We start from the raw sequence: 26,456 nt of genomic DNA, 5'->3' as shown, positions 1-26,456 counted from the left end.
GAAGGGATGTACCTAGTGAACAGGCAGGAACATGAGCAGTTCATCTGTGATAACACACAAATCAAGAAGATATGGTGGGGATGTATGAAGGTTTTCTTTCCTTGTTTCTGTTTTTTTCAGGGAATTGGGAATCAAGGTCAGCTGCAGAGTTAGAACTGGAGGAGATATTGGAAATTTGAGGGTAAGTGAGAAAGTATAGGTCAGTCCTTGGGAAATGTATGATTTCTGAGCAGCGTTAAGGGACCAAATTGAGGTTAGTGATCATGAGTGGTTAGCACAGTAGTGCCATTCTCTGGTCAAATTCAGCTTATGGCTGTAGACATGGAGTAGGGTTTAACGATGGTTGGAATTTTGCCAGGTGAGTATGATGGTCAGTAGCAGGGCAAAATAGTTGACGGTTTCTGCAACCGTCTATGAAAGAGGTGGAAGTTGTTGGTAGTCACACTAGGGTATATAATAAGGAGAATGAGTGACTGACATGGAATAAAGGATAAGATTCTTGGGAGAGGATAGGTCAAGGAATTGAGAGATCAGGGAGTTGGAAGCATAATCTCCATACCTTGAAATCATGAGAACTTACAGCAGTATAGATGTCAGAGAAATAATGAACTAGGACCTTAAATCTTTTTTTTTTTTTTTTTTTTAATGTTTACTTATCTTTGAGAGAGAGACAGACAGACAGAGCTCATACTCTGGAGCAGGGGAGGGGTAGAGAAATAGGGAGACAGAATCAGAAGTAGGCTCCAGGCTCCAAGCTGTGAGCACAGAGCCTGACGTAGGGCTTGAACTCACAAACCACAAGATCATGACCTGAGCAGAAGCCGGACGCTTAACCAACTGAGCCACCCAGGTGCCCCAGGACCATAAATCTTTGAGGAGTGACGGGGAGTGACCTCTGGGGACCAGTGGATGAACTGCCACATGGACAAATCTGAGGATAGGAAACTCAAATCTTAGTAAGAGTCTGTGGGCAGCCCTGAGGAAGAGGAAAGATACTACCCCACTCCAGGCATGACATGAATATTTTTATTCCATGAAACTCTTTACATTAGTATAAATTTCAAACCTTGTATACCCCTAATAAGTGTAGCAATGCCGACCATTTGTCACAATTAAAATGAAAAAAATGTACCGTTTTCTGAATCCACAAGTACTGACATTGTATGTTGGCAAGTATACCTGAATGTTTTGAAATCTGCTTGGTTTTTTTGCTGAGCTGGGCCATTAACTGGCATGAACATGAAACAGCCACAGGGCTCAGGAGCCCTGAGATGGAGTCCAGCCAGGTGGGTACAGGAAGTGAGTGATTCTTCTTTTCTTTAGCCCAAAAATTAATGCATAAACTTAAGTATGAAAATGAAAAATTTGAATTGCTGGCATTACCCTTTTTCCTTCAGGGCGTTCTCCATCGAAGCATTGTTCATTCAACCGTCTGCATAGATCTTGCTCTTGTTAAAAGTGGCCCTAAAATGTGTTGTTTTGAAACTTTTGGATTCACCACAGTTTCTAACATTGTAACCTTTTGGTTGCACACTAGATTAAGGTTTTGTGCAGCACAACTGACCAGGCTATATTTAGTTGTTTGTCTTGGTGGGAATGCATAATTGAAATTGCACAAATGAAAATATCCCTCTATCCCCTCTTCAAATTTAGAATTTTTTATGAGTCTCACAGTGGTGCTTCACTTGATTTGTGTGTTGTTGGACAGTTTTGTGGGTGAAGGATCTTTCTGCTCTTTGGTTAATTATCCCCTTCTGGGAGACAGGTCCAAAATAGACCTTGCTTATACGGAATTCCCCGAATTCTTAGAGTGACATTTCAGTGTTCGTCTCAACTTATTAACATAGCAACTCTCTTCATGAAATTGTGAGTTGCATATATCTGTGTATCTGGATTAACTTGCTCATCTGTATGTAGATAGAGTTCCTAAGATTCTTAAAAGCAACATTTCAGCTTTATTTCAGATTATTAATTGCTATTTATGAAGTTGTGATAGTTTTATACATTGATTTATATTATAGGTGACATACGTAAAAAATTTTTATTTAATTTTAGATTAATTTAAATCCTTCAAATGGATGGTTTTGTGTTTTTATTATTTTTTTCTTACAAAAGTTCTATAAAAGTTGTTAAACATAGAATTATTTGATTGATAATTTCCTAAAGCCACCTTATTATATATATACCATACTGTTTTCCAATTTTATTTACCGGAATTATCAGGTTTTTCATAATGTATATAACTTACAGAACCCAATTTTCATTTTTTCTCCTTTTCAATATGTTATGGACAAGAAGAATCAGTAGGTTACATTGCTTGTTTTTTCCTGCGATGTGCCTACTTTGATTTTTGGCCCTTTTCTCATTACAAGCTTTTAAATTTAACTTTATCTTACTTTATTATTTTATTTTTCCTTAGAGTTCCTTGAGTTTGGCAGTCTACTTACTGCCCATTCTTCTAGAAGTTAAAGATGACTGATAAATCAGTTTGGCCTTTAAGTGCCATTGATAACATATGACTTCTAGCAGAGACACTTCTACAAAAATACAAATGAAGGAAAGGAGTTAAAGTTTTTTGGTTACCTTTGCTTTCTTTCTAGCTGTTCTGTAATGATAGGATCTCACTCTCCAAAATGTTTTTAAAAATTTAAAAATTCATGGCTCTCACTTTTGCCTGTTGGCCAATCTTTAAGACATTTATGGTTTACTTCTGCAGTTTCTTTTTTCATTTTATTTAGTAGGCATAGTGAAAGGTTATCCACAGCCCAAGGCTTCTAGGCATGTGTAGACTCTAAAAATCCACAGTTAAATAGGGCAAGCTGAAATTCCACAACAAAGATGAAAAAAAAAAAAAAAAAAAAGCTTAGGGCTTTATTTAGTAAAGAAAGACAAGCTGAAAAATAGACCCAGCTCAGCACCCTATGGTTAGCAAATTAGAGCTCGGCTCAATTAGGGCAGGAAGGGAATTCCAGAGATGAACAAGGCCATGATGGACCCACAAAGGGAAGGAAGTTGGAGCAGTAGACCAGGGAAAGAATTTCAGAGGAAATGGTAGACCTCACTGTGCTTGGGATTCTCTGACAACTGTCCTCAGAGCACTGCAGTTGATCTTACATAATGATAAGGGGACATGTAAATTACCTGATTGAAATGACAAATCTAGGTGCATGACTGCTTCCAAATATTCCAGTGTGGCACATGGGCTTCATGATGGAGAGCAGTGACCCAAATGCTGTCCTTAGCAGAACACCTGCCATCGTTCCCCAGTGCAATTTCTCCTTGTCCCATTTTTACTCTAAGCAGCATCTTCCACAGTATGGTGGCCAGGGGTATGGTCCTTTTGCCACCTCACTGGGCCTGGGCAAGGGAAGCTATCCATGGGGACATGGGAATGTCCCTGCACACTCACTAAATAAGTCTTATCTGGACTACCATAGAAGTATCCTCAGCAATCTTCCTGCCTCTTCCCATGACAACTACCCTCAACCTAATCTGTTCTCCACATAGCAGCCTGTTCCAGTTTCTCGTCTATTGTTTTTTTTTTTTTAATGTTTATTTATTTTTGAGAGAGACAGAGACAGAATGCGAGTGGGTTAGGGGCAGAGAGAGAGGGAGACACAGAATCCGAAGCAGGCTCCAGGCTCTGAGCTGTCAGCACAGAGCCCGACACGGGGCTCGAACTCACGAGCTGTGAGATCATGACCTGAGCTGAAGTCGGACACTCAACCAACTGAGCCACCCAGGCGCCCCTTGTCTATTGTTTTGATGGTCCTCCATTATAATGAGGTCCTCCGTTATAATGCACACATTACCTCATGGATCTCTAATGCAATTCCTTCCTGTTCCCTCAGTCTCATCCCTGGTCACTCTCCTCCCTTGCTTATAATGCTGGCTTCTCTGGTCGTCTTTTTGTTTTTACAATTTCCCAGGTTGTTTCATACCTCAGGACCTTGGCATGTGCTATTTCCTGTCGGGAATGTTCCCCTTTCCAGTCTTTATCAGGTTCCTTTCTCCTCATCTTTTAGTCAAAATTAAAATGCCACCTGCTCAGAGAGGCCTGTCTACCACCATTAGTCTCCTTCTTAGCCCCCCTGTTTGTTTCCTCTGTGGAACTGTCACAATTATGAATAATGTGTGTGTGTATTTGCTTGTTTGGTCATCTCCCCCATCAGAATATAACCTTGCTGTGTGCTAGGACCAAGTGTGCCTTGTTTACCAATGTAATCCAGCACTAAGAATTGGTTTGAATACATAATTAATAGGTACTCAATAGTCATAGAATAAATGAAGAAAAAGTAACAATAATTCACACAATCTTCCAGGTTATGGGTTACCTTTTTGTTGTCCCCTCCCCTTTCAAGAATAGCTTTTGTATTTTCCTTAACCCAATTTATGTGTGTGACAGTTCAAGGAACAGAATGCCTCTCAGCGCTCACTGTGGGAGTTCTAGGGTCTAGCCTTGTTCTTGCTTGACTTTTTGAAACAACTAAAAATATTGTTGGAGCTCTGTTAGGATATTAAGTCGTTGGTTAACATGACCACTGTCATCACCTTGTGAAGCAGAAGATCTTGGAAGTGGTACTACCTTCCTGACTTTCTTGATTACTGATTGCTATATCTTATAGTTTAATCTCATTCTTCTCTCTTGCCACAAGATTCCAATGTCTTCACTAAATATAGAATACGTGGAGATTTACATTCAAGTGAGATACAAAATCCTACATATTACTGCAAGGATACATTGTCTAATTGCAGTCTAGTTCTCTGTGTAAATGTCCTCCTGCATTAATGGGTGTCTCACTGTTATGGGTTCAGAATATATTAATTCACTATACATGCATCCAGGACAGATTCATTTAAAGTTCACAGTGTAAACAATGTAGTGTTTCTAGAACTAGAGTTGTAAGCTCAAGCACTGATAGAAAATTGCATTTATAATTTTCTAAGTAAATGCCCTCTCAATACAATAATAAATGTAAAAAATATTGAAGCATCCAGAAACTTACAGCAATCTCAATATCACCAATCACCATTTGCTAAGGAAAAACACTCCTGTATCTTCTCTGTCAGTACTTCACTTTAACACTTGTGGTCACCAAGTGTGTGTGTGTGGTAGTGGTGGTGGAGGGTGGAGTCCCACACTAAGCAATTTTTGGATTCTCTGATCACTCAGTTGGGTGTCCTACAACTGAACTCACTTCTGAGACTATCTACTTGGAGGTAGCATCAGATACCAAAGCTTAAGGGCTCAGAATCCCACAGGATTGCATTACCCCCACTCCCAACTCCAGATGCCACTCACAAGCCCAGGTTGTCATCTGTGCTATGGATATAAATTGCACGTTCTCATGATACTCTCCTTGGGTTTAATTAATTTGCTAGAGTGGTTCACAGAACTCAGGAAAACAGTTTACTTACTAGGCTACTGGTTTGTTAAAAAAAGGATGTAACTGAGAAAAGCCAGACGGATGAGATGCAAAAGGCGAGGTGTGTGGGAAGCAGCTGGGAGCTGCTGTGCCTTCTTTGGACTTACTGCTCTCCCTTTTGTCAACACAAAATGAACAAACCTTTTAGAATTTATAAGAAAGAGGGGCACCTGGGTGGCTTAGTTGGTTATGTGACCAACTCTTGATTTCAGCTCAGGTTATGATCTTACGGTTCGTGAGCTAAAGCCCTGCTTTGGGGTGAGGGGGCAAGTGGGTTCTGCACTGACACAGTGGAGCCTGCTTGGGATTCACTGTCTCCCTCTCTCTGTCCCTCCTCCACCCAAAAATTAGTAAGTAAACACTTAAAAAAAATAATGAACAACGACAGATGGGTATATAATGCTCTTAAATGTCTGATGTCCTTTGTGTATCTTTGTGCAGTAATTGGTGGAGATGTTGAAGGATTCCTTACCTCAATAGCCAGGGTTCCTTGTCTCACCACTCCGAAGAATGAAGAGATGGACACAGAATAAAGGGAGCAGCAGGCAAAAGTTTATTAGAGTAGAAGATCAGACAATAAGAACAGTATGGAAACTTTCTTTACAGAGAGGGGGCATTCGAAAGTGAACTGTAGGCAAGGGACTTTTGTAGGATTTCGGTCAGCCTCTTTCCTTCCGCATTGTTCCTTCTCGGGTTCTACCCTTACTGGCTAGGTAACTCTAGCCATTCCTTTACGATTGGCTCGTTTCCATCCTATGAGGGGTGGTCTATGACCAAACCATTCCATGTGGGTCATACATTTTATGGTCTACTTATCTTTAGTCAGGTCTTTTGTTTGTCAAATTTCTGAGGGAAACCTGAGGGAAACTTGAGGGGGAGTAGATCTGTTACATTTTTAAGAGGAACCTTCTGTCTGAGGGAGTTTGCTCCAGGTCTCATGTTCCCAGCATTGTTTTAAAACATGTGTTTTTTTCCCCACCAGGGACCTTAGGTCCTAACTTTTCCCTCTTTGCCCATTTTTATCCTACCTTTTCCTATTATAGAGACAGTCTGCATTATTTGATCACATTGATTTTGTTTACTAAGTTGAGATAAAAAAAAAAAAAATACCAGCATAGTCCTCCTGAAGCAAATGATGTTGCTCATGAACATTGGTCCCTTGGATAATATTGTAAATACCATAAGATAGTTCTTCCATTCTAACAGGAATGGAATCTAGGATTCAATGAGCAATAACTTTATCCACCCAGACATTTTTTTATATTTCAAACACTTTAAAATTTTTCTAATGTTTTCTTTTTTTTTAATTTGTTTTTGGAAGAAAGAGAGCTAGAGTACAGGAGAGGGAAGGGCAGAAAGAGAGGGAGACACAGAATCTGAAGCAGGTTCCAGGCTCTGAGCTGTCAGCACAAAGCCTGACACCGGGCTCTGAGCTGTCAGCACAGACCCCGACACCGGGCTTAAACCCACAAACTGTGAGATTATGACCTGAGCCGAAGTCAGATACTTAATTAACTGAGCCACCCAGGCACTCCCCAGATACTTTTATATACTTAGGATTGATTAGTTGACTTAAATATTTGCCAATTCAGTGTTTTCACTTCACTCACAGACAACTTGCTGTTTTGCCTGTCTTAGAACTGAGGGGTTTAGTTTTGGTTTTGTCCTGTTTGTGTGAGTAGGCTGAGGGTTGCTGAGAATGATTTTCTTGATTTGGAAATATTACTGATGGTGACTATAGCCTGTAGTTAATCAGGTAAGATGGATCAGAAGAGAAAGAACTGATCATGAAGAAAAAAAATTGTTTTTTCTCATACTAACATCTCAGAAGATATTCTATAAAGATGTTTATTTGATCCTTTTAAACTAGGAAGAGGTAGGGGCACCTGGGTGGCTCAGTCGGTTAAGTGTCTGACCTCGGCTCAGGTCATAATCTCACAGCTCATGAGTTCGAGCCCCGCATCAGGCTTTGTGCTGACAGCTCAGCCTAGCCTGTTTCAGATTCTGTGTCTCCCTCTCTCTCTGCCTCTACCCTGCTCGTGCTCTGCTTCTCTCTCTCTCTCTCAAAAATAAATAAATATTTAAAAAAGTTTTTTAAATAAAAAATTAGGTGGAAGTATGCTTGCAAATTTTATTTTAGGGGTGCCATGTCACATTTCCTTGTCTAAAAATCCACATGGCTCCACCATTTGGAGGTGTCAAACATATAACTAACTCCACTTCTGGCTTTCCTTGGAAAAATTTACCAGGAAAGCATAAATCTTAAGCAAAATCACAATTTTATTAAATTATATTCAATGAAAATTCCAGTGAGAGAGGTAAAAGTATAAGCAATATAATTTTTTTGTAATTTTTTAGATGTTTATTTGTTTTGAGAGAGAGAAAGTGCATGAGCAGGGGAGGGACAGAGAGAGAGGGGGAGAGAGAGAGAATCCCAAGCAGGCTCTGCACTGTTGGTGCAGAGCCCTATGCAGGGCTCTAACTCATGAAATGTGGTATCATGACCTGAGCCTACACCAAGAGTTGGATGCTTAACCAAATGAGCTACCCAGGTTCCTGTAAGCAAGCTTATTATTAAGATGATATGGAGAAATCACATGAAAGTAACAGAATATTTTGAAAATAATGACTAATCAGAGGAACCTGGCCCAGTCAGGTAGAATATACTATAAAGCTGTAATAATTAAAGCCATTTGGTATCTGTGGGAATAGTTTCATCAAAGGAAGGGGATTATCTAGATATAGATGCAAGTATATATGGGAATATAATGTGTGATTAAAAATGCATTTCAAATCGTTGGGTATGACATGAATTTTCCATCAAATTTACATTGGGCAATTTGGTGATGGTTTAGGAAAAAAATAATAAAGCAGGATCTCCACTGCAGTCCTTACACCAAAAGTAATTCCAGATGGACTGAAATTTTAAATGTAAAAACTGAATTATAAGAGTACTAATAGAAAACATGGACTTCTTATTTTCATAATTTTGGACGACAGAAAACACTCAACACAGAAGTTGTAAAAGGCAATGGTTGATAAATTTGACCACATAAGTATTAAAAACTTATCTATTACAAAAAAAGTCATAGACAAAATCAAAAGATATGTGACAAACTGAGGGAAAATATTTACAATACACATGACTAAGTACTTATTGCCTTAACATGTAAAGAGTTTAGGAAATTAGTAATAATAAAGAAAGAAAAACCTGTACAATAGAGAAATGGATAAAGGAAATTTTTGGTTTGGGATTATGTTTGACATGATGGAAGGCCAACTGCAGGGCTTAACACAATGAGGGCTCATACTAGAAGTCTGAAAGCAGTCCAAAACTGGCACAGTGGCTTCATGGTACACCAGAGGCCTAGACTCTCTGTTTGGTAATCTCTCATGGCTCATTCTTCTTGGCCACAAGATAGCTGTTCCACCTCTAGGTACTACATCAGAGACAAATGGAAGCAGCTAATAAGATGCATCTGCTAGGTCATGATCTCACAGTTCACGAGTTCAAGCCCTGAGTCGGGCTCTGTACTGACAGCTCAGAACCTGGAGCCCGTTTCAGATTCTGTGTCTCCCTCTCTCTCTGCCCCTCCCCTGCTTGTGCTGTCTCTCTCTCTCTCTCTCTCTCTCTCAAAAATAAATAAACATTGAAAAAAAATTTAAAAACAAAGATGCATCTGCTAGAAACTCTGCCATTTCACCTGCTAGCTGCAAAGCAGTTTGGGAAGCTGGACACATTTCTGCCCCAAACAAAACTAGAGGTTTGTCTGTAAGGAAGAAAGGGAGAATGGATAATGGGTAGGCAAAAAGTTGCATATAACAGAAATATGAAGGCACAGATAAATACAGATGGCTTGTAAGCCTACAGATATTTAACTTTATTCATAATTAAATAAATATAAATCAAGATACCAATGAGATACCATTTTTCATGTATCAGATTAATAGCAATGAGTTTGGTACCCAGTTTTGGTAAGTTTATGGGGAAAAGGACACTGTCAAACACTTTCTTATGGGTGTAAGTCTTTTTAAAAGGCAGTTTGGGATCTGTAGCAAATAATTTAATGAGTATGCTGATTGATTCATCAACTCTACATTTACAAATGTATCCTATATATATATTTATACATGTATGAATGGTAAATGTATACACATGTTCACTGTAGCATTACTTGTAATAGGAAAAAAAATAAAGCCAGAAACAACCTAAATGCCTATCCCCAGGGAACTAGTTAAAGAAGTGATGGTATATATGTCCAAGAGTGTATTTGTTGTTAAAAAGAATAGGCTAAGTTTGCATGAGCTGATATGGAAGGATCTCTAAGTCATATTATTGAATTTAAAAGACCAGATACAGGGGCGCCTGGGTGGCTCAGTAGGTTGAGCATTCCACTCTTGATTTCAGCTCAGATCATGATCCCAGGGTCATGATATTGAGCCCCCCCATCGGGCTCCATGATGAGCATGGAACCTGCTTGAGATTCTCTCTCTCTCTCTTTTGCTTTCTACTCCCTGTCTCTCTTGTACTCTCTCTCTCTCTCTTTCTCTCAAATAAAAAAATAAAAACTAAATAAATAAAAATAAATAGAATGCCGGATACAGAGCAGTTTACATACCATAACCCACTGAGTGAAAACTTGAAAATGGATGTGTGTTAAGTATGGATGATTTCAGAAAGGATGTACATGGAGCTCTTGATGGCACTCACCTCTGTGGAATGGGACTGCAGTAAGACAGATACTTCCATTGTATATTATGTTGTTCTATTACATGTTCTGCATGTGTGGGATTCTTAGTATGTTTTTAGGAGTATAGTAATTAATTAAAACTATGCCTTTAGTAGGGAATACCAGCATTAATAATCAGCTGAATACTGGCCCTTGCTTATCTTGATTTAAAATGAGAACTACCATTCCTGGTTGTTAGGCATGATTATATATGGGAATGTATTTATTTACTGTGCTGGAAACGTTGTTGCTTCAGGGCCCCAATACCTGGATTGCTATTCTTTGTTGGATTTTTCTCCTCAAATGTCACCGTCAGAACAACTGTCCCTGACCATGCTGATTAAAATGCTCTCTCCCTTTTAACCCACCTTAGCACTGTATCTCCCTTATGTTGCTTGATTTCCCTTTCTAGCATTGATTATACTTATGTATTGTCTGTCATATCATACGTGCCTCGGTATGTCCATTTGGGCTGCCAGAACAACATGGGTAGATTTTATAAGCTAGATTGGGTAGCTTATAAACAACAGACACTGATTTCTCACAGTTCTGGAGGCTGGAAGTCCAAGCTCAGAGTGCTAGTATGGTCAAGTGAGGGCCTTCTTATGGACTGCAGACTTCTCACTGTAACCTAACATGGCAGATATGGTAAGGGAGCTTTCTTGGGCCTCTTTTATAAGGGCACTAATCACTTCCCAAAGGCCTTATCTTCTAGCACCATCACACTGGGCATTTTCAACATATGAATTTGAAAGGGATACAAACATTCAGACCATAGCACTTGTGGACACATTTTGCCTTAATCACTGCATACTCAAGGGCCCAAGCAGTGCTTGACAGAGTTGATTCTCAAATGTTTTAAAGTGAATGTTTATGAAATATGAAGTATTTGTTGAATGAATGTTATATCTCTCAAATTCATGGCTTCTAGTCTAGTATTAATAAGTAAGTGTGAGTCCACACCACCATACCCTATCCCCACTGAAGACAGCTTGCTCGGTCAGGACCCCTTATCTTCTGCCATTATCACAATTTTGGCCTCTCCTGCCTTGTGACATTCCTGGAGATGGAAGTTCTGGCAACTGTAACTGTGGGGGAAATGTGTTCCCTGCACAGCCAGCAGCTTGGGGTGATCTGGTAGAGTTGAGAGGGAGAGAATCTTCTTCTTACTTGTTAAAATTAATATGGAATATGCCAGGACCAGGGCTGGAAAAACGGCCCATTTGGTTTCCCCTCCAGTGACTCTTCAGTTGTCTGTAGGCCACTCACTTGTTTTCTCTGTCAAGGATTCATGTTTCTCATCCATTCATTGTTGCATAAGGGTGAATTGGTGGAATCCTGGATGCCTCCACTAGCAGGTAGAATACTGGGCTGGAATTTCAGGAAAAGAAAATACCTACTGATCCTTCTTAAATTGTTTTATGATTTTTTATGAAGTATAATTTGACATAACATATTAATTTTGAGTGTACAATGTAACGATTATATATACTGCAAAGCGATGAGTACATTAAGTTTAGTTAACATATGTCACCATACATAGTTTTTTTTTTCTTTTAAGACCTACTCTTAGCAACTTTCAAATATACAGTACAATATTATTAGCTTTAGTCACCATGTTGTACATTACATTCCCATGACTTATTAATTTTATTACTATAAGTATGATTTTTTAAACAAGTCAGCTGAATTGTTCTCTTCAGAACAGAGACTTTGTGTCAAACTTTATGTGTGTGTATATATATATATATCTTGTCATTTTTGTAGCAGTATTAGGTGAATATATTCTGTGGATTGGTTAAACCAAAAAGCAGAAGCTTTAATGGACTCAGTTTGGTTTCTTACTTGTAATCTTTGTGGCAGAATCAGTAAATTTATCCACAGACTGTCTCTCTGATATGTTTAGGTTCTGATTATAGTTTGGAATTTTCTGTTCTGACACAAAAGTTAACTTTTTCTATCTTTCAAATTATGGTAGATAAGGGATTTCAAAAGGGCCAATGACCACACTTAACTCTTCTCTTTACAGTTAAATTGGAGTCTTGAAAAGTATGTTTATCACCAGAAAACCACACATAATGAGGACACCCATGAGCTGTGGTAGAGATGGGTTCTTGAGAATAGGTATAGTCCTCAGTGTTTGTAGTGAGAGGATCTGGGTCAGTGGTTAGTATCCTGATCCCCACTTCCTCTTTATGTTTCTGAAAGCCTGTCATTTACCTCTCTGTGCATCAGCTTCTTTCTTTTTTGATTGCGTTTTCTCACGTCAGATGAATGTAGTAATACTCCTTATGGTAGGATTTTTGTAGAAGCAGGAAATGATAGAATACAGTTAATATACATCTAATGGGATGATGGTGGTGGTCTCACAGACTTCTTTTCAAGGGCAGCACATAGTGGCACTTCATTAATGGAGCTAATGCTTCTGAACATGGTTGTTGGCTCCTCTCATTATGTTATGTGGTCTTCATGTCATTCTGCTTACTCTTCACATCCAGAAAAGATAAGTTAACTAACTCAAGTGCATCTTTAAGAAAAAAAGATTCTTCTTCCAAGAAATATAAACTGTTACCCTGCTTCTGTTTTTAAAGAATATTTGTAATAATCTCTCTAATTCTTTTGGAGTTGCAGGTATGTGTTTCCAGTAGGGTACATTCATTATTCCTCTGCCCTCCGTTTTCTTGCTCATCTGACCTTCAAACCATCCTTGTGTCTCTCTGTATATTTCCTTTTCTCAGTAGATGTGTAATTCCTCCAAGAGAAAATGGCGTTCAAATGATTTGGCATATAGATGTTAAAAATAAGAAAGCAATGTGTAGAAATGTATTTGAAAGACAGACGTTCTTTGTTAAATGTAATGGGAAGGTGAAACACTAGCAACTGCCTTCTGGCTATAGAATCACTCTCTCAATAAGTTCTCACATGTTGAAGAGGAAGCATTGTATCAGGTTTTGCAAAAGAAGCTTTAATCTTTTGTCTTGTTGGCATCAGATAGTGGCTGATTGCTGCTGTGGGTAGACATGAATCTCTAAAACTGAAAATACTCCTGCCTATTACAACTGGTAGAAGATATCAGAGATTGTTACTCTAGTCTCCCAATATTTCCAATGAACGAAGAAAGCAAGGTAAAGTGGGTTGTCTGAGTTCAAGTAGAGCATACCAAATCTGGGATCCTGATTTCCTGGTTCTGTAGCCCATTTGAGTTTCCTGGACATTTTTGGATTTGTCTGTCCATCCATGAGTCCACTCCACTGGCCTCTTGGTCACAGTTGATCGTTCTAGGCTTCACTGACTAAAGCTAGGCCAATCAGGTTATTTCATTTTCCTAAATCCAATTGATGGCCGCTGAGAATGTTAAAACTGAAAAAGAGGGCACCTGGGTGGCTCAGCCAGTGAGGCATCTTGATTCTTGATTTTGGCTCAGGTCATGATTTCATGGTCCATGAGGTTGAGCCCCGCATTGGGCTTAGTGCAGAATGTGGAGCCTGCTTAGGATTCTTTCTCTCTCCCCCTCTCTCTGTTCCCCTCCCCAACTTGTGCACACATATGCTGTCCCTAAAAATAAATAAACTTTAAAAAAAATTTAAAAACTGAAAATGAGAAATAGTTTCTGGTGGTGCAAGTTGTCAGGAATACAGTTCTGGAACTATCAATGGGCATTGCTATCCATAGAGAGCTATTTCCAGCTGTTACTGAAACCTGTCACATCCCCACCATTGGATTTTATGAGCCACCAAATTCTCCTTTGTACTGAAGATCATTCTGATTAAGATTTGATACTAGCAATCCAAATAATATGGGTTAATATTCACATTGACTTCTGTAATACTTATAGTGATTTTCCTTTCAAATTCTTCATCCTTAAAGATCATGGCACAAATTTAGTATGTAGGTGTCTCATTTGTTTACAGTATGGATTTATGATTAAAATGAATATTCAGATTATACACATTTGATCACAATAACTATTTCTCTTACTATCTGTAATTATAAGTTTATTCCATAACAGTTTTAGACTTGGGTATTTAAGGAATCTGGGATATTTTGTTGGGGTGAATGAAGCTTAATTTTTATTATTTCATTATTAATTTTCTTTAGATATTTTATGCAGCTTCTTGCACATGTATTAATAGAGCTTTGGATTGTCTTAGTTCATTAATATTTTCCCTATTTGGGTATGAAAAGCACAGTGCCCAACATGTTACTCCATGTTAATGTTTCTTTTTTTTACTGGGAAGAATAAGGAATAGTGTTTCCTTATATTCAGAGACTGTTTAACATTTAGGAAAATCGATACCCTATCACAACCACTGAATGTCAGTTGAACACTGTTTCTGGCTATTGTGGAAGGTTAGCCAAGTAGTTACAGTAATAGATCTTGTTCAACATGACAATTTTTGAGAACCAGCAAAATGCTGAAGTGTCTTCCCACCATCAGTATTACTACCACCAGATGTTTAAATAACACTTCAGAGGTTACAGAGCTTATATATATAATTCAATCCTTACAACAGCCAGAAAGGTGTCTTTTAATATCTATAGTTTATAATTTAAGAAACTGAACCATAGTTGCTACCCTGAGACTCAAAACAAGGCCTTCTGTCTGAGTCAGCATTTTTTTTAACATCACAGTGATAATGTGAAATCTGAGTACTTTTCATGAAAAATTTGAAATCTTCAAATATACTTTAATCATTGTTTCATCAAATTATTGAATGAATGCATACTGAGAATGAGGAGCCCTGATGTAGCTTCCATGGCGCCCTGGGGGCCCACTCTCCTTTCATTGCATTAACATCCTGTCTTGCCATCCTCAATGTCACACTTCAGTGGTGTAAGCAGGAGTGTGTGGGTGTGTGTGTGTGTGGGGGGGGAGGTATGTTGAGGAGGTTGGGGATAGGAGAAGGCAGTGAATAAGTGGAAGAATTTCATTAGTCACCAAAGGTGCTTTAAAGGTGAATCAGATATCCTCACCCCAGAGAACTGTGTCTATATATGAAACGCACTGGAAGGATAAATTCCAGTTCATGGGGAGATAGGGATCCAGGAAGAATAGTTCACAGTTAGAGGTCTTGGGGAAGTGGGATACAGGGAAGAGAGGAAGGCTTGCCTAGCTAAGGCATTTGTATACTATTCTGTGGGCACTTGGGGTCTACTGAAAGTGTTTGAATGGTTTAATGATATAATCATAGCTAGGCTGCTTATTTCTTATTAAACTTTGATGTCTCTGTTTTCCATGTCCCCATATTTAGTCTATGAACAGCCTGTCTGGTTTTACTTGCAGAATATATCCCAGAGCCAGCTTCTACTGACAGTCTCTGTTGCCATCAGGCTCACCTAAGCCACTGTCATCTGTCAGTTGGGCTGCCATTTCAGCTTCTTTAGTGACTTGCTGCTTCCATGCTTGCCCTGCCAATCCATTCCATACTACAAAGTAGCCTTTTGCAATATTAAACAAAAACTATCACTGTCCTGGTTAAAGATTTCATCATCTTTTCATCACACTTGAAGTAAAATTCAGACTCCTTGCTGTACCCACAAGGCCTTCTGTAACCCTATGTGACCTGGCCTTGCCTCCCTCTGAATTCCTGCCTCCCTCTGAATTCATGTTCTGCACTCTCTTCCCTCTCCCTCAGTCAGCTCTTACCACCCTAGTCCCTTTGTATTTCCTGAACATCCAGGTTCCTTCTCACCTTAGGGTCTCTGCATTTACTTGTTCATCTGCCTGGAATGTTCTTTCCTCAGGTCTTCACATGGTTATTAGCTCCTTACCAAAAGAGGCCTTTCCTGACCCTTGATGTAAAATAGCCCCTGCTTGAGTCACACCTTCTGTCATTTACCGGGATTCATTTTCTCCACAGCGCCTATCACTAATTGGATGAATTTCTTTATTGACTTGTAAGTTTACTTGTCCCCTAACCTGTTCAACTAAATTTAAGCAAGGACTTCATTTTTTCCATTGTTACATCCCAGTGCCTTGAAAAGTCCTGGCATATAGTACATATTTATTGAATCAATTAATTTAGGGATTTGAATGACTGGAGTAGGGAACCTACTGCAGTGTTTTCAGTACAGTGAGGGTACATTGAGGGTTTGTCAGTGGGAATGAAGGGGCGGAGCTCAGTACACGTGGAATCATAGGGAACTGTTGGGATTTGACTTGGTTTCATGTTTTGAGTCATTGAAGAGGGAAAAGGTAGAGAGTTTTGAGCTTGGATGAGCTATTAGAAACCTAGGAGAAGCTCCTGGATTTGGTGGGGAAGAGAACTGTTCTAGAGGTGTCAAGAGTTTGGATGCTGATGGGGTGGAAGTTTTTAGCAGCAGTTGGAATGTGACTTTATCCAGAGTTTCCCATTCCCTAAGAGGTATTGCTGCCAAGCAGTCGAGGACCATGGGCTCAGAGACATGAGGGAAAGCCACATTCACTGTTCAATTGTGGCATGGCTGTGACAAGTCATTGAACCTCTCTGAACCTTAGGTTCTTCATCTATAACATGATAAAAATACCTCATGGCATAGTGGTGTTGGGGAGGAAAAATTTTACTCTATGTTTCAAAAGTTTCTTCCAGCTGGTCTAAGATTAAATTGACATGAAATCAATTTACAGGAGAAAATTAAATTTAATTTTATACATTGAGAAATCCCTTATACATGAGAGATTCAAAGACAGAACGGTAAAATGAGGTATTTATGCCATGCTGAGCTAAGGAATGGTATAGGGGCCAACAGCTTCAAAGGAGAGGGGGGCAATAAGAAGAACAAATGTTTGGTAGTTAGATATTTGCTATGCCATACAAATGGGTTACTCAGATAAAATTTATCCCTGGTGGTAATTCTAATTCTGAGAAAGACCCCCAATTTAGATTCTAGGTAAAGGAGGGTCTCAATTGCCTTCAGCTCAAAATAGCCTACATGCCAAAATGACACATTTTGGGAAGGTTTGCTCTGAACCCTCTCAATGGTTCTGAAAACTAAACTATAGAACATGAAAGCATGGAACCAAGCCCTGATGCAGAGTAGTTTCTCAATGACTGTGAATTTCCTGTCTCCTTCCCCCTTCTTTAAGAGGCTAAGGATTAAAAAATTTACTCCAGTTCCACAGTTTAAATTTGTGTTGTTTTTCTTTGCAAGGCAAAACAAATAAGTGGTTTAAAAAGGCAAACAATACCCCCAGACTTAAAATGAAAATGAAGGGTTCCCTGTTCCAACTCCAATTCCCTGCCCCCCAGTTTCCTCTCCCCTCGGGCTACTACTACTTTTAACTCTTGTAGCTATTTCTTTTAGAACTTAAATCTGTAATTCAAAATAACACACTTGCACTACTATTCCTTCAGTTTTCAATTTTAGATATTATTTAGATATCAAGATATCTTCATATTCATATGAGGGAAGGCAAAGATTTAATTCCCTTATATTTCTAAGCCCAAACCTACACATACTACATCCATCACTCCTCTCAATGTATTATGTCCCCCGCCTTTTTTTTTTTTTTAGCTCATCAGTATTGTGAGTTTATATTTTTGACTCTAGCTATTGACATCTGAACTATGTAGTGTACTGTGATTCTGTTTCCTTTCTTATACAAATTCTTATTTTTTTCTGCATTAATATTTGCCTCATTATTTTTTAGGTTTCTTTTTGTTTGCTTTTTGATACTGATCACTGGTTGATTGTCAAATTTCCCTCAAAATCTGAAACATTTCCTCCCAATAATTTCAAACTCAACGTGTATTCTATAAGTTTGATTTATTTTCCCCTTGGAAATCTCTTTCCAGCCTTCTCTGGCTTTCTGCTCCAATTTGGACTGTTGACTCTCTAAGCCTGCTGCCTCGCTGTGTGTCATCTAGAAATCTTTTTGTATTCTTTTCTTTTGGATCCCCTATTTCTTTTTTTTTTTTTTAATTTTTTTTTAACGTTTTATTTATTTTTGAGACAGGGAGAGACAGAGCATGAACAGGGGAGGGTCAGAGAGAGGGAGACACAGAATCCGAAACAGGCTCCAGGCTCTGAGCTGTCAGCACAGAGCCCGACGCGGGGCTTGAACTCACGGACCGTGAGATCATGACCTGAGCCGAAGTCGGCTGCTCAACCGACTGAGCCACCCAGGCGCTCCTGGATCCCCTATTTCCAGATCTTGTTTTCTTTCTCATTATGTACCTTATTACTTCATTTTGCCAAGGCACATTCATCCTACAGCTTTCTGAGGAAGTATGTGGGAGGTGAATTCTTTGAGACTTTGTAGAGCTTTATTCTGTTTTCATACTTGTTTGACATTTTGGCCTAGTATAGAATTCTAGGTTGGAAATAATTTTCCTTCAGCATGTTGAAGATGGTGCCTTCCTTCTAACCTTGTAGTTTCCATTGTTATGTTGAGAAATCTGGTGCCATTATGATCCCCTTGCTTTCTGTGTGTGTGTGTGTGTGTGTGTGTGTGTGCGTGTGTTTTCACATGGAAGTTTTTGGACTTTTCTTTATTTCTTCAATATTTTGATATGTCACAGTGATATATATCTGTGGCACTTTTATTTTATTTTATTTTTTTCATGAGTTGTGCTGGCAGGTTGATGAGCCTTTTCAAACACTCACCTTTCAATTCCTGGAAATGTTTTTGAATTACTTCTTTGAAGTGTTATTTCTTCTATTCTCTCTTTTTGAAACTCCTATTATTCAGATATTGGACCTTCTGGCCTGTTCTGATTTTTTTTCCTGCCATTTTCCATCTCTTTTACTTTTCTTTTGCTCAATGCTTTGGCCTACGTTTTCTCTGTTTTCTTTTTTGTTTTGGTCTCTGTCTTTTCTAGAGGTCACACTGAAACAACTAGTGAACCTAGGTTGTCTATACTATTGAGCAGTTATATACCAAGAAGCTGAACTGAAAACCTTCTGAATGAGCCACATTTGTCATCTGGAAGCCCTTAACATAAGGCAGTTTTTTTTTTTTTAATTTTTTTTTTCAATGTTTATTTATTTTGGGGACAGAGAGAGACAGAGCATGAACGGGGGAGGGACAGAGAGAGAGGGAGACACAGAATCGGAAACAGGCTCCAGGCTCTGAGCCATCAGCCCAGAGCCTGATGCGGGGCTCGAACCCACGGACCGCGAGATCGTGACCTGGCTGAAGTCGGACGCTTAACCGACTGCGCCACCCAGGCGCCCCAAGGCAGTTTTTGTTTAGGGTCTCTCAAGTAGTTCTTTATCCTCGAGATGGTTGTGTGGCTGGAAGGGAATTATCCAGTCACGTGCTTGGAGTGTATCAGTTTGACTTCTTGTATCCTGGGAGCTTGTGGGTAAAGGAGCTAGTTATTTCACTGTTTAGCATAAAGACTTCCACTTCCGACATCCTGTGTTCATTGTGGAGACTCCCTCCTGCCTTGTGCTGAGTCTGATGACCCCACGACTCAAGTCCCTCTGGTTTATCCTCTCTAGAGAGTAAATATCCTGGCATCTCCTACGTTAGGAAGAAGTAACTTCTTGTCTAGGCAGGAATCTGGGGCTGATCTATCAGGGGTTGGCAAGCTATTTCTGTTAAGGGCCAGAAAGTAAAGATTTTAGACTTTTGGGGCTACATCATGGTCTCTATCACATATTCTTCTGCTTCTCATTCTTTTTAAAAAAATAATCCTTTAAGGCATAAAATAAACATTCTTAGCTTGTGGACAGTACAAAAACAAGTTGCAGACCAGACAAGTCATAGCTTACTGATGCCTGGTGTAGAGGGTCCTTTTGGACACTCTGAATCAACCATCTTCATTTCAGCCCCACCTTGCATCCCTGTCTTCAGAGGAACTTGAAGTTTCTAATTTCTGATTCTTTGTGGGTTTTATGACAAAACTGGGTGATTTCTTATAGGTGCTTCCCCCCACCCCCAGTTTTAACCATGTTCCCCATTAAAGCTTAGGTTTCAGCTTCTGCAGGTCCACTAGGTGAGCAAGTAATGTCTATCTTCTTTTCATTTTCTAAAACATGAGTTTTTTTCTTGTTTGCCTTTCTCTCTGTCCTTATTGGGTCATGCTTTTGGAAGGAGTGGAGATAAATATATATGTTTAATCTACTAAGTTTAACCAGAAGCTTCCCCCCAAATCCAATTTGGTTGATTTTTATTTTTTACTACTTTCTTTGATAGCTCTTGGGTTAATTTTGCATTTGTTTTCCATGTGCTTACTTGCTATGCCAGATGTTCGAAGAAGATGTCCTTGGGGAGGAAAAATGAGGGGTTTTAAAATGTAGTGTTCTTGAAATGCTCACAATGGTTCAGTGTGTGAGATCCCAAAGAGGCCCGGTTGTTTCTAACCACCAGACTCTCATAATAGAAATACAGTTTCACCCTTATTTGTGTAAACCATCAGGATCATTTTTAAATGTTTGTAGTAAAGTTTGTGGCTTATTGTTTAAAATTGAATTTAAGGTAGTAAATCAAAGCTTTTGGTGGCATGCCCCTGACAGCAGGGAGAGCCTGGTAAGTGATCCCTAAAAGCTGATCAAAGAGACTTGCTGAGCATTTTTTCCTGTATTTGTGTTTTGGTCCTTTAATCTGGTAGTGTTTCCAATTCCCTTCTGAATACTGTAATGCACACTCCACCCCCACTCAAGTCTTCTTGGCGACATCTGGGATTGTCTTTGCCAAATGGCCCCCGTTTGGGCATAAGCCTGCCTTTGCCATCAAGCCTATACAAGGTTCGAACAATGGTGATTGTCAGAAAATGGGCATTCACACCACATTTTTGTTCTTGTAATCAAATGAAAATTGAAAATGAAAAAAGCAAAATTCACTGAAAAATGACCATTTGCCGTTTCTGCCTAGGTTCACCTTTCCTGGCCAGCGAAGATGGCGTGCTTGGAGGAGTCATTGTTCTCCGAACTTGCAGATGTTCTGCAGAGTCTGACTCCTCCCAAGATAAGCAGACACTTCTAGGTAAGCTGGACATACACCTTATAGCATGTCTTTCTTTTTCAGTTTTTCAAGACACAGGAAGATTTTTTCCTTAACAAGTTATGGGAAGGCCGGAATGCTCCCTTGGTATCTAAATATGTCTATCCTACTAATCTTTTAGCATAGGTAAACATGTAAAAGATGAATATTCATTTTTAAGTGTATGCTTACAGCATATTTCAAACGGGCTTAGAACCTAGGACCTTCACTAAAGCCCAATATTAAGAACATTGGACCATGTATTTGTTCCCTGCCTTATTCCACAAAGCATTTGAGATGACCCATAACAACATACACAGTAACAAACATAGAAGAAGCTTCTTCCTCTTCCCCTCCCAAAAGGGAATCAGAACCATGTGAAGAGCTACTGGCCTAGGAGTCTGTTCTGGCTCCATTGCTTATTAGCTATGACGCCTTTGTATATGGGTCTTACTGTTCTGTGCCACTTCCTCTTCTGTAAAATAAGGACATCTGCCCTGCCCTCCTTGTAAAATTGTGGTGAAGAAGGGTCAAATGAGTGTTTTGCAGATTTGCAGATGTCCATCCAGATGTGTGGTTTTGTGTCTAGCCAAGTGTAGTAGTGGGGTTAAAAAGCAGCCAGTCTTCCATTTGCCAAGGCACAAAACTGTGGGGCTGCCTCTGCCCACAGGGGCGCCTTTTTCATTCATTCATACAGAGGGGACGTTTTTTAAAACTCCATAAAGGTGCCACAGAAGTTAGGAGGGGGTCTTATATGTTTTTTTTTTTAATTGACTTTTTAATTACCTATATATACATTCCAAAAAGTATACAAGTTATAATTGCAACTACTTGATGAATTATTATAAACCGAACCCACCCATACAACCAGCACACAGATATAGTAGAACTTTACCACAACCCCGAAATCTCCCTGGCAATCACCTCCATTCTTTGCCTCTCCAGAGTTAGCCACTATGCCGATTTTAAAACCATGATTAGCTTTGCTTGGGTTTATATTTTATATAAATGGAATCATGGAATATGTACTATATGTATCTGATGTGTTCAGTCAGCATTAAGCCTGTTATATTTATCCATGTTACATGTGGCAGTAGTTTGTTCATTTTCGTTACTGTATGGTATTCCATTATACAGACATACTACTGTGCATTTATCTGTTCTTTCCTAAGTATTTTTTTAATATAAGTGTTATAGATCATCCACAGGAACTGTGGTAGTTAAACCCTTTGTATAAATTTTCTTACGGAAAGTGTGGGTGCTGCCTGATCTATATTGTATGGTTGTTGTGAATTGATATAGTACAAGTTGAGTCTGTAAATTAGAAAATCAAGCATTTCATATGACTTTAAGAAAAGTATTTTTTTCTATGGGAGCCCAAAGAGCTTTCATAAAATTTCTCCCCGAATTACTCAAAGAGAAAAAAAAAATGGACTTTGGTCTCTGACTACTAACCTCATCGTTTTGTTTTGTTTTGTTTTGTTTTGTTTTGTTTTCGGTATTCCCTTTCTCTTTCCACGCACTATATTTGGTACCCAGGTTGCTCCCAGGAAATGTATTTTTAAATGGCTGTCTTTTGTTAAAACAAGTCAAATTAGTCAATTGCTTCTTTGGTATCTTTAATCATTGGTGAATCTTTTGAATAAATCTTCCATAGTTAGATAGAAGAGAGTTTGCTTTTAAAATATGTAAGAGGAAGGGGCACCTGGGTAGCTTAGTTGCTTAAACATCCAACTCTTGGTTTCATTTCAGGTCATGATCTCACAGTTCATGAGTTTGAGCCCTGCATCAGGCTCCACACTGACAGTGGGGAGCCTGCTTGGGATTCTTTCTCTCCCTCTCTTGCTCTGCCCCTCCTGTGCTCATGCTCTCCTCTCTTTCAAAGTAAATTAAAAAAAAAATATATATATATATATATGTATATATATATATATATATATGATGTACATGGGCCTTCCATAAAAACTCAGAACAACCCGGCTCAGTTGGTTAAGCGTCCGACTTTGGCTCAGGTCATGATCTCATAGTTCAAGGATTCGAGCCCTGCATTGGGCCGTGTATTGACAGCCCAGAGCCTGGAGCCTGCTTTGGAGTCTATGTCTCCCTCACTGTCTGCCCCTTCCCCGTTTGCACTCTGTCTCTCTATCTGTCTCTCTCTTTCTCAAAAATAATAAGCATTAAAAAAAAAAAAAACTCAGAATAACCCTTAGTACTGGGGACCAAGGGACTAGTTATTAAAACTGTTTCATAGACTATTCCTAGGATGGACTATCAGTTCTTTACTGAGCCTAGATTCTTGCCCTTTAGAGTTAATCCTGAAAATTGTAAGGTTGTCCTTTCCTTTTTGGTGGTAGAGTATAGAAAAGCATATATATAGAAAAGTCATAGAATTCCAGCTCATTTTAAATAGTTTTTATCACCAATGTAGTAATTTGTAAACTGATTCCTATTCTCTGTCTCAAGAAGAATGAGATGCAAAGTGTGAATTTCTAAAATAAGTGAAATCTTACCATTTGTTAAAAATAACTAGAGTGATTGATGTTTATAAAGTTTACCTAAAATCTGGTGAACATAGGTTAGTATAAACTTATAGATTATACCAAATCCATGGATTTTTACATTTGTTTGCTTCAAAAGAGTCATGTATGTTCAGTACAGATAAGAAAGCAAATCTAGTATAGAAATATAGGAAAGGAGATGTGAAAGTCACCTTGGCCACCCCAGAGTCACCAGTCTCTGGTTCTGGATATTCTTTTTTTTTTTCTAATGTTTATTTATTTTTGAGAGAGAGAGAGACAGAGTGCGAGTGGGGGAGGGTGGAGAGAGAGGGAGACACAGAATCCAAAGCAGGTTCCAGGCTCCGAGCTGTCAGCACAGAGCCCAATGCAGGGCTCAAACCCACAGACCTTGAGATCATGACCTGAGCTGAAGTCAGACACTTAACTGACTGAGACACCCAGGTGCCCCATGGTTCTGGTTATTCTTGTAGGAAACACCTTCACTCTATAGGATATGCTCATATTTCTATTTCTTGGTTAGTCAGTAGTGTGTGACTTCTTTTTAGGAAAAAAAAATTAAGAATGTAGTTCATACCACTTTCCACTTCCCTTTCCTCCTGGCTTTTGATAGATTTCTACTCTAACTTGAAATCATAAGTTTTAATTTTATTGCAACTGTAACATTGTTTCTTGATTTATTTCTTGGTTCCTCAACTTTATACAATTTCTATCAACCATATCTCACCCCCCCTTGACTATGTAAGTTCAGGAAAGTTCTTGTGCTCTTCTTTTCTCCTCCTTCCCCACTCCAACTCTCACCTCAATCTCTAGCAATAATGTCATAGTTATTACCATCCATATTCTGTCCTATATCTAACTTGTCTTCTACACTTTGATTGGAGGTTCTGAACAGTGACAATTAGTAACCAGTATAGACAGTATCAAGATTTTATAAACATTATTCACTGCAGATCCCAGTATTGGAAGATTGGATCCATAAGAAGTATCTGTCATAAACCTCTGCCTGTAAAGGGAGAATATTTAAAATATCAAGGTCAAGTGAATTCTTCCATGCTATACCCCATCAGTTGCTCCAAAGCAGGCCACAATTTAATTTGCCTCATCTTTGGACCATAACTTCTCATTTATTGCCTTATAGAACTCTCATGAGACTATAACTTTATAAACTTATGCTTCCTAATACTTAGTAATATCTAGTAACCAGGAGAGCTCAGAAGTCTTTCTTTTCTACAATCCAAATAAAATAATTCCCCAAATTAAAAAAAAACTTGATTGCTTTATATTGTTCATTTTTTATCTGAAGAATAGTATAAGCAGAATAGTCTCTAACTTAAGCTTTTTCTGTGCCCACTCTCTTTTCTGAAAATCGTAAATAGTGTTCCCATTACACCACAGGAGCAGTTTCAATCAAACGCTATTGTCATTTGGTGGAGTTTCCAGAAATCCATTACTGAACCTTTCCTCTTGACAAATACATCAGTTACAAGAGCCCCAGTGGGCCACTTCAGGGGGTGGGATGACTCAAATACAGGGCACTTTCCAGGTTTATCCTCTGTTTACTGGTTTATTAATAGAATTGGCTAATCTCAGGTATGAAGGAATGTTAAAAATCCTCTTGTGTGACCTTGTTACATATGCTTTGTCCATAAACTGTTTGCAAGAAGTGGAGCTTAATTCCTCTCTATTGGGACTCTTCTTCTAAGGCTTAAGAATATGGCAGTGTGATAGAGTGTGACTTCTGAGGCTAGATCAAAAAAGGCATTGTGGGGGTGCCTGGGTGGCCCAGTCTGTTAAGCATCCTACTTTGGCTCAGGTCATGATCTCACTGTTTCCGAGTTCAAGCCTCACATCCGTGCTGACAGCTCAGAGCCTGGAGCCTGTTTCAGATTCTGTGTGTGTGTTTTTCCCTCTCTCTCTCTCTGTCTCTCTCTCTGCTTCTCCCTTGCTCGTATCTGTCTCTCTCTCTCAAAAATAAACATTAAAAAAAAATTTTTAAAGGCATTGTGACATCCTCCTTGCTTTCTCTGTTGGATCACTCACTCTCAGAGGGACCAACTGTCATGTTGTATGAACACTCAGGCAGCATGAGAGAGGTGTCCATGTGGCAAAAAACTGAGACCTCCTTCCAGTAGTCAGCAAGGCATTGGGACTTCTTGCCAATAGCCTCAGCTCTGAGCGAACTTACAGGTAACTGCAACCATGAGGGAGAATATGAATCTCTGAGCAAGAATCACCCAACAAAGCCACTCCTGAATTCCTCACCCACAGAAACTGAGATAATAAATGTTTGTTGTTTTAAACCACTACATTTTGGTGTAATTTATGCCAACACAGATAACTAACAAACCTTTTAAACCCTCTCACTGCCAAAGGGGCCTCTAGTTTGTCTAAATAGTTATAACAAATCAAGGTGCTCTGTTGCATCTTTAGGCAGCTCAGTCTATAATATTGCATCAGTGGTTCCTAGTTTTCTTCTCTGACATCCTCTGGGACAAATGAAATCAGTGCCTTCCCTAGCTTGCAGTCCCTAGTCACTCTTTTCCAGACTGTCTCCTTACCCACCCCACCTCTATTCGTCTCCCATCTCCATATTGTCACCAGACTTTGCTCTCGATAATACATCTGTAGCTGGCCCAGAGAACCTAACTGTGGGCTCAGAAATGGGCAGTCAGGAGAGAAGCAGGCTGCCCTGAAGAAAGGGCAAAAATGAGAACTAGACCTAATTGTGTAGAGAGACTAATCCTAGGATCAGGGGAATAGTGGTCAAAAGAAGAGCCACAAAAGTATATGTAATTAGTTTACTCTATGTCTAAGCTAAATGTTTAATAACTTTCTCTGTGTGCTAAAATAAAGACAAAACCTGTATCTGTTA

At 39.1% G+C, this 26,456-nt stretch overlaps 1 protein-coding gene across 2 annotated transcripts in view; it reads left to right on the top strand.

The window, feature by feature from the left end:
• TASP1 (taspase 1) overlaps positions 1 to 26,456 on the top strand; it is a 259,813-nt gene that overhangs the window by 177,397 nt on the left and 55,960 nt on the right. For both annotated transcript variants that reach the window (XM_047068890.1, XM_047068891.1), the window contains exon 11: positions 20,958 to 21,068. In XM_047068890.1, coding sequence (XP_046924846.1) covers positions 20,958 to 21,068 — 111 coding nt within the window. The remainder of the gene's footprint in view (positions 1 to 20,957; positions 21,069 to 26,456) is intronic.

This window comes from Lynx rufus, unplaced genomic scaffold, assembly GCF_022079265.1.
Source record: "Lynx rufus isolate CCGP_SWC_20201006 ecotype Redwood Valley unplaced genomic scaffold, mLynRuf1.p SCAF_8, whole genome shotgun sequence".
NCBI lineage: Eukaryota > Metazoa > Chordata > Mammalia > Carnivora > Felidae > Lynx > Lynx rufus.
The sequence above is the reverse complement of the archived record's forward strand: the minus strand, read 5'-3'. Positions and strand labels throughout refer to the sequence as shown.